Source organism: Lipophrys pholis (genome assembly GCF_963383615.2).
Source record: "Lipophrys pholis genome assembly, chromosome: 21".
NCBI classification, from domain to species: Eukaryota; Metazoa; Chordata; class Actinopteri; order Blenniiformes; family Blenniidae; genus Lipophrys; species Lipophrys pholis.
In genome coordinates, this window is record NC_137649.1 from 18,572,260 (window position 1) to 18,580,875 (window position 8,616).

An 8,616-nucleotide genomic window follows, 5' to 3' on the forward strand; every position below is an offset into this window, starting at 1 on the left:
TGCAACCTCATTGAGATTTTGGAGCTGGAACAGAACATGCAGACTTGAGAGCGGCAGGCCGACACGTGAGAACGTTTTGTTTGAAGGAGCGGCGTTTTATTTACTCCTCCGAACATGCCGCAGAGACGTTCTCTCTTTGCTATTATGTAATAGCCCAGCAGCGCTCACGTCAGTGGATTCCCCGCCGTTACATTGGAGACGCCCGCCCTGTACAGTACACCTCCAAACAGCACGTCGGACACGATGTCCTTAACTTGCCACACATTTGGCAGCGGTCACGTTTTTCAGCTGCTGGCGGCGCCGACCAATCAGAAGCCAGGAGACAAGTTCGGTGGGCGGGCACAGCGGCGTACAGACAGTGACGTTCCTTACGCTCCCGACGTAGCCCCGCCCACAACTACCAAATATGGCACGGTGTCAACACAGAATATCCCGTGCTTTAATGTTTTCGGAATCCGCGACCAAAAATTGGTAAATTAGGTCAGCGACGGACCGTCCACCGGCGACAGCCCGCTTCCTCGTCAGGCTCCCGCAGAGGACGATTCAGCCGCCACCACCAACGTCGGCCGCCGCCGCCACCACCAACGTCGGCCGCCACCGTGCTCCGCATGTGACTGAGCGCCAGCGCGCGGGGGGGTGGGGCGCCGTGTCTCGTGTACAGTACCGTGGAACACCGAGTTCTCACACAGCAAAGCAGCCGCCCAGACTTCACCGGAGCCCCGTCCCGGATGCGAGACCGCATACCCTCACCTCTACGTCTGTGGAACAGCAGCGACGGCAAAGCGCGAGTATTTCAGCAACGAGGACAAAAGTACGAATATTTATCTTGTCTATCGCTCAGTGTTTAGTATGTCGAGCACGAGTTGGTCGCTGTCGTTGAACCGTCCGAGGCATTAGCTTGGGTCGGCTAACCACAGTCCAAACTGAAAAGATGTTTGTGTTTTAAAATGTGTTTTTTAGGGTTTACACTTTCATAGCAAACGCTAAAACTGTATACGTTTACTATTTGAGATATCGTTCGGTTAGTGTAGATAGCCTGGTCATCGTCCTGATGTCGGTACTTTAAATATTCAACGCTACTTGTAATAATATGTCAGATTTAGACAAAGAAGGTTTCACGACATAAACAAATGAAATGTTATTTTTTTTTACAATTTTATGCGATTTCATAATAACTTAAATGCAGTTTTGTACCAAAAATGTCGAAAGTACTGACTCAAAGCCACCTACCCAAGAGTTTGAAATGGGAGTGTTTTAATATTGTTTTGCCATAACATTCGGTAGCTGACCCAAATTACAATGAGGGTGTTTGATACTATACCCTTGTGTGAACTGAAACTTGCATTCAGCCCGGCATTGTTTAATAAGGGTGGATTCACTGAAAAACAGCCAAATCAGGAAGAAGCTATTGTTCATGATACAATACTCAAAGTGATGCCCAGCTGGTAGTGAGCGTGTCACTTCATTTTATTTTATGAGTGTTCATTACTGCTGTAGAAATGGAAAGAGGCTCTTCTAAGTGTTTTGTTTCATCCCCAGCTGCGGCATTGATATGCTGATATAGTTTAGTGAGACTTCTCGGTGCCACAAGGACATTAATAATACAGCAGCAATACAGTGATGAGCACTAAACGGAAGGCGGAGACTCACTCCAAGGGAGCCAACCGACCACGCATCATGAAGCCCGCTAGCTCCCGGGCCGACTCGGAGAGGGACTCCGGATTCTCAGGTTCGGCCGCACTCTGACCACCGTCTGTAATATGCTTTGGATTATAGGGTGTAACTTAATCAGAACGTCATTTCTGCCCATAGATGCAAGTTCAGAACACATGAGCACGATGCACACCACGGACATGGAGGATTCGCCCAACTCCGGTGTGCAGCGGCGGCCACAGTCGGCCGGCTCGGGACAGCAGTCCTCTCAGCTCGCTGTGGTGGGAGGCTCCTACTCCAGCCTCTCTCCTATGATCATCATGAACAACGTCCTCCTCAAGCAGGTAAAACAAACGCTTTATTCGAATTCATTAAACATTAACTGAAATGACCAGAGTTAATGAATCACTCATTGGATGAATTCCTGCGGCTGTTTGTCTCGAGGGTTCAGGCCCTCAAACTTTATAGCTCCAGGCGCAGGCCAGTCGGGTCAGCAGGAACGTTGTTTAGCCTAAATGTGTCTTCACAGTCGAGTGGCAGACCAGTCGATCGTGCCCCCATAAAGATTGGGTAAACACTTAAACCGATCCCGTGTGAACACAATGTACAGGCTCCAATTGAATGAGCACACAGAACCAGGAAAATATATAAACAATGAAAACCAACTCATGAAGCGAGTATTTTTTTTTTTGCATGAAAAAGTATTCAATTTAATTTGTTTAACATTTGTCAAACCCACGCGTCATAAAACAGTATGAAAATAACTATGAAACGGGAGCAAAAATCTCTTCCAGCAGTTGGATGTAACCATACCATGGTGGTCAAGGTTATTCCTTTTAGTGCACGGTGCTTTATGAAGTGTCTTTCTTCCACATGTTTTTAGTAAAAAGAATAGACAGCCATTTGGATAAAGGGGCAAAACATCTTCCAAGTGGAGTTGGCCACATTCTGTTTGCTTTGCGACGCTTCCTACGTGGATGAATGAGAATCTGCATAGATATTTATCAATATGGCTTCCATGCTCGTGTTAATTGTGTTTTGTTTGCAACTTCTAGCTTCTGCTTTCTGTCTAGATTTGTCATTGTGGTTGTGCACGTTGTGGAAAACTGAGTTGTAGTGTGGATCTGATTATTATTATTTTTTTTAATTCTCAATTTTGCCATTCTTGTCTTTGCAGTCCGGAGATCCTCCGCCTGCTATGAAGCCCTGGAGCTTCAGCCCCACGGTGGAGGTGGTGCAGCCGGTGGTCCAACACCCCCAGGTGGTCTTCCTCCAGCCGGTGGTCTCTCGTCAAGCCTCACGCTCCTCAAAAGAAGTGACCTCGAGACACAGGCGCCCCAAGAAGTATCTTCCGATCCTCAAATCCTACCCTAAGATTGCCCCTCATCCCGGAGACAGCTCGAGCTCCTCGGGTAGAGGAACCGCTTCCTCCTCTTCCTCCTCCTCCTCTTCCTCTTCTTCGGGCTCAGAGAGGGGCTCTTTGACGCCCAACAATCGAGATCACTGCCAGAGAGAGAAGCTGAAGAGAAGCGCTTCGACGTCTGGTTCGACCACACCGAGTCTTCCTGGTACCCCGAGCTGCATGTCTCCCAACCTCCTCAGTCAGCTTTCTCTGCCTGCAACGGATCCCAGCAGCAGCAGCAGCAGCAGCAGCAGCAGCAGCAGTAGCAGCAGCAGTAGCAGCAGCCCTGCGAGAGAGAGACCCCCATCAGCTGTCAGCCAGACGGAGCTCATGCCCTCCCTGTCCTTCACTCACACCGCTGGCTCCAAAAACCAGTCGCTTCCCGCCCTCTGGACGGTCGCCCAGGACGACATCGCATCCAGACAATCTGACCCCTGCGACGGCGACAACAATTCAAAGAGGAAGCGCTTCTGCAACACCTACAACATCTTGAGCAATTCTGGCCTGCTGGACATCACGCTGCGTACCAAGGAGCTCCTCCGGCAGAACCGGCGCACCCAGAGCGACCTGGAGCGGCTAAAGGAGAACACAGACCTGTTCCTGCAGGCTCTGCGGAGCGGAGACTCCAGCATCTGCTTGAAGCTGCAGGCCAGCCTCCAGGAGGAGGACCGGGAGAAAGAGAGGGAGCGAGCCCTTCAGACCAGCGTGAAAGCAGATTAGACCCAGACGAGTGTGCGACAGTAATCCTCCAGCGTGAGATGGAGCGGAGGGTCAGGGCTGAGGGGGCGGGGGTTTGGAGCATGCAGAGACAGATGGACTGAAAGTAATGTGCTCTATAACGTACAACCCCCCCCTACACTCAGGCCGGGTGCTGTGGCCTACATTTTGGCTGCTTGGTCCCCGACACGCCACGCCAACCTAAAAAAAGAACTTTTGTGGCCTCAAATCTGCTGTTAAAGTTGCACTTGAACGCACCACGGTGCAACTGTCGGCGGCACGGGTTTCTGCAGCGTCCAGTATTCGTAATCCAAGAAGACAGCGAGGCGAAGAAAACCTGGCGGTTTCTGCCATAAGGTGTGAGAAAAGAGTTTAAATTAAACTCTGGCGAGATTCACTGACTTCAGCTGGCGACACGGCAGCTTCAGAGAAAAGCGAGTGGTGCTAAACGTGTGGGACATGCTGCAAGGGGGAAGAAATGTTGCATTTGAGCCGTGAAAAACGTTGAAAAACTTCCCAATGAAGCGGCGCTGGCTGCGTGTGTGTGTGTGTGGGACCGAATAAGGCCAGAACCACAGTTCACCGTCGGGCCACGACGAGCCCGAGCGCTTCCACTGAGACTGGCGGTCCACATCCACAAGCTCTGAGAGGCTTTGTGATGTGTCAAGATGGCATTTTTTCTTTCATGTTAAATCATGAATTGCACAATGGTGGTATGTTGATGTTGAATTTAATCGAATGCAAAAGTCGAGTTTCCTCGTCATTTGTTTGGTTACATAAGATTTGGTTACATCTCCGTTTCAGTGGCGGCGTTTCTCTCCGCTGAGTCGGCGCGGCGCAGCGAAAACATAAACCAACAGACTTCATGCAGCCGGTATAATTATATCAAAAGTATAATTACGGCAGGTTAAAAGATCTTCCCGTGTCGCTCCGACTGCCACCGTCGTGAAAGAAACCAGTGCCTAAAGTCTCTTTTTCTTTTTTTTTTTCTTACTGTTTATTTGTTTTATCGAGCCGCATTCAAAGAAACTGGATTCCTGAGATGTTTAACGGCCCTAGAGCTAAAAAAGAAAAGAAAGTTCACCTTCTGTTTCCATTCCGGTGGTGGTGGTGGTGGTGGTGGAGGTGGAGGTTCCTGTGCAGACGGGCTGCAGGGAAAAGCTCTTAATGACTATGTGCTTTTCAGGCAACGTGTGATTGTGCAGGGCGGCTTCACTGAGTCATCACTGACTCCTGTTTGAGTCTGTTTGTCTTTAATGTGGGATTTTAACGTGGCGACGTCATCTAACGTCAAACGCAGATTTAAGTTTTTTTTTTGCTTGTTTAATGTTTCTTCCTGTTTACATTTGTTTAATGTACATCGTGTGAATGGTTATTGGTTAAAACGAGACGTTATTGTGCATTTATTACAGGCTTATTAAGGCTTTTTATTTTTTATTTTGTACATTATTCTATCCAACATAAGAGCAGTTATAGAATTGAGTTTTCCTTTTTTCTGGTTTTGATGCACAATTTATTTTTTTTATGAGTTTTTTGTAAATCATGGCCTTAAAAAAAAAAAATAAAAAATCTAAATTCAGTGTACGTCGCCGAACTTTTGCACTAAAATGATCTAAAAGCGTCTCTGAAAGCAACGACCAGGCAGAATGAAATGGCAGCTCTGGCACCGTCGCTCAGCGCGGCTCGTGAGTCGTCGCCGCCGGCGCGATACCGTTCAGATTGTCTTCGACCAAGAGGAGATCTGATGTTCTTTGTTTTTAAAAACATTGGCGCTCGCTGAATGGAACGATACCGCGACGTGCGCGTGCTCATGACGGCTTAAAATGAAACATCGGCAAATAATAATAAGGGACGCTATTGTTCGTTCGGCAAGAACACAGTTTGTTTGTTTTTTTAAGTTTTACAGGATTGGAAAGAAACAGTGGAGGTGTGTGTCGATGCTGGTTTGTGTGACCGGACTGTGGCTGTAGAGAAAACAACCTGCCGCCTGTCTCTGTTTGTTTGGATTCCTCTCAAGAACTATACTTGTGTCAAAAGCATGTCGTTATCTCTGGATTAAGTCGAGATGACGGGCGTCTTTGTTGCTCTCGCCCAAGCAGAGATTTAGTCGGCATTCCTTTTGAGATCATCCCCCCCAAAACCAAAAGTCGGTGTGTGATAGTTTTGAGGTTTCGCTGAGGAAATGTGAGGTTTTTCCTCAGTATCTCATCATTGTGGCCTTATCGAAGCTGTGGGGTGTTTTTTTTTTGTTAGTTTTTTTATAGAATCACTTTAATATCTCGCTGTATTATGTCTTGAAGCGATTGCTGACTTTGAGTCGCGTTTCCTCCAGACGAAGCTTCTCGCCGTTCAGCTGCTTGTTTCTGAAACGAGCTCCTCCGTCGTCGCAACTTTTAAAAACGCCGACGTTAATGTTAAAAACAACCACAATCCGTTTCTCAATGCTTTGATTTGATTTCCTGCTCGATACAAAGCAGCTGCTTTGGAGTGACTCGCCGTCCCCCACATATCTCTTACTGGAATACCGCGTGTCTTTATTAAGACACGTTGAGACTTCTGCACTGTTGCCGTCTTGTTTTTTTTTTTGTTTTTTTTCTTGGAGTCGGTGCAGAATTCTTTGTTTCTTAGACCCAAAAAAAACAAACCAAACCGACGTCGAGCAGTTCCTCCGCGATCCGTGGACGAGCTGGATGTTTTTGCTTTCTCAGAGCTTCGCTTGTTCAGGCTTGTCGAAATCTTTCGCGTGATGCTGAAATTTACCAAAAAAAAAGGCGATAAATAGCACAATACTAATAGAGATGTTTTTTTCTGATCCGACGCCGCCGGTACGGATCGCGGCACAAAGAGCTGGCCATCATTTGCTTTGGATTTCAAATGGAGATTTAGTAAACTTTTTTTCTTTTCTTTTATAAAACGCACATTTTACAAACGTCTAATTCAGACAAATGAAAATGTAAATCCATGAGCGTCGGTGGTACGACACTATCTGATCTGACGAGGTTCCAAAAGAAAGAAAAACGGCTCCGGCGTTGTTGATGTTTCCTATTTATTGGTTGAACCAAGTCTTTTTGCCACTATTGTGTTTGCTCCGTGCATGTAAAGACTCGTCGGTGCCGTTGTCTGTGTTCAACTTTTAAAAACTAAAATGTCAATTTCAAGAGGAGAAAAGACGCAGTGTCGTTCTTCAGTTGTTTCCCCATCAAGTCTTGGCAGCTTTGATTTCCTCTGTGTCATTCTGTCTGCTCTTTGTTTGTTTATTTATTTAAAAAAAAACTAATCATGCTTTATGAATCCCTTTTGGGGGAAATTCCTTTTTTATGGAGTAGTAGTACATCCACAACACAAAATCAACCGACCATGCAATTGTTTTGGAATGTTCTATCCAGAAAGATTCAGTTAATGACCGTTTGCAGACGGACTAAAGCTTGTTTGCTTTTCATTTTCTACTTTTTTCTTCTTCTTTTTTTTTTAAGAAAGTGTCAGAACTCCTTGTGGGATTTTTCCAAAACACAATCTCACATCTTGGGTGACGACACTCCTCACGAACATGAAATACGACCAGTAAAGATGAAGAAAGGGGTTTTGATGCTTCGCTCTTCTTTTTTGTACGTTTTTAAGAGACTCATTGTGAAATAAATGTCGTTCCAACAAAAGACGCTCCGTGTGTGATGTGGTAAATGGTGCGGGGGCGCTTGGTGTGCGTATCACAGACGTCATAATACACATTCACAAATCATTTCAAGGTTCTCGAGGGATTTTGGGACAAAAAAAAAACATGTTTGGGGTATTTTTCCAATCATAAACCTCATTAGACAAAGTGGATAAAGTATTAAATAGAAAAATACCCAATTTAAACTTTTGCTTTTCCTTTAGGCCAGGTTCCATTTTGCAGGCTGATCGCAGGATTATTTGGGTTTCCACTCTTTGTGCCGTGATGCAGGAGGAAAAAAAAAAAGCAGCGTTCCTCAGTTTTCCACGCCGCTGTTTACTCTCGCTCGGGACGCCGAGCTGATTAGAAAACGCAGCCCGGAGGTCGCCGTGACCTCTCGTCTCACTTTGGGTCTCAGGATGGCGAAACGCGGTGACTGCAACCTCACGAGAAGCTCCTGCGAGGCCCGTCGCTGGAGAATTCAAGGCGCGTTCGTGACGCACGCGACTTCCTCTTTTTACGCGGCGTGTGTCGGGAAAGATAAAAAACATTCTCTTGTTATCCTCGCTGGGTGGTGGGCGCGTCTGTCCGACTCGCCGACCTCGCTAATCTGCATCCTGGAGGCCGAAGGTCACAGGAGTCACCTGCTTTCGCAGATTATAAAGCTTTTCTTTAAAAAAAAAAAAAATAAAATAAAAATAACTGCAGGAATAATGGCAAAAGACTGCGATCGATGTAATGCTCAGTTAATCCCACCCCATTATTCAGACACCAGCTGCTGAATCAGTTCAGCCTGAGCAGCACAGAGAAAAGAGTAAAAGAAAATTATTAATTTAATAAGCACGGTTTAGATGTAAAGATACACGTGTTAAAAGAAAACATAGGAGGGCATCACCTGAAGCTGAATAATTCAGAAGCAAAAAGTCATAAATATTTTAAGTTTGTGATTAAATTCCGTGACTGATTTATTCATATTTTATACATCGATTAAAAATGACTTTGTTAAATTCACATGTGCATTAGTTAAACCAGAGATTTGTCTCTGTTTATTATTCAACCTACGAGGTGGAAAATGCTAGTTTAAATTTTTCTCTTAGCAGATCTATAATTTTCTTCTGCTTCAGTTGGCTCAGATAATTCTTTCTCTTTGTAGGAAGGTTGCATGTGGCGTCTTCAATTTCCACTGCCAGCATTA

The 8,616-nt window shown here is 45.9% G+C and overlaps 1 protein-coding gene across 1 annotated transcript; it reads left to right on the forward strand.

Annotated features, from left to right (window-relative positions):
- Positions 1 to 387: 387 nt before the first annotated feature.
- On the forward strand, positions 388 to 5,390 carry cipcb (CLOCK-interacting pacemaker b). Its single transcript, XM_080491004.1, has 4 exons — positions 388 to 811; positions 1,540 to 1,729; positions 1,813 to 1,997; positions 2,831 to 5,390. Exons 2-4 carry the CDS (start codon positions 1,621 to 1,623, stop codon positions 3,773 to 3,775), a joined length of 1,239 nt encoding a protein of 412 aa, XP_080347130.1. The 5' UTR covers positions 388 to 811; positions 1,540 to 1,620; the 3' UTR covers positions 3,776 to 5,390.
- The last annotated feature ends 3,226 nt before the right edge of the window (positions 5,391 to 8,616 follow it).

Bases quoted from the DNA above. Each gene is read 5' to 3' on its own strand.
- cipcb (XM_080491004.1), top strand. From the start codon at position 1,621: ATGAGCACTAAACGGAAGGCGGAGACTCACTCCAAGGGAGCCAACCGA. The intron at 1,730-1,812 runs GTTCGGCCGCAC...TTCTGCCCATAG, and splicing joins GAGGGACTCCGGATTCTCAG to ATGCAAGTTCAGAACACATG. The intron at 1,998-2,830 runs GTAAAACAAACG...TTGTCTTTGCAG, and splicing joins ACAACGTCCTCCTCAAGCAG to TCCGGAGATCCTCCGCCTGC.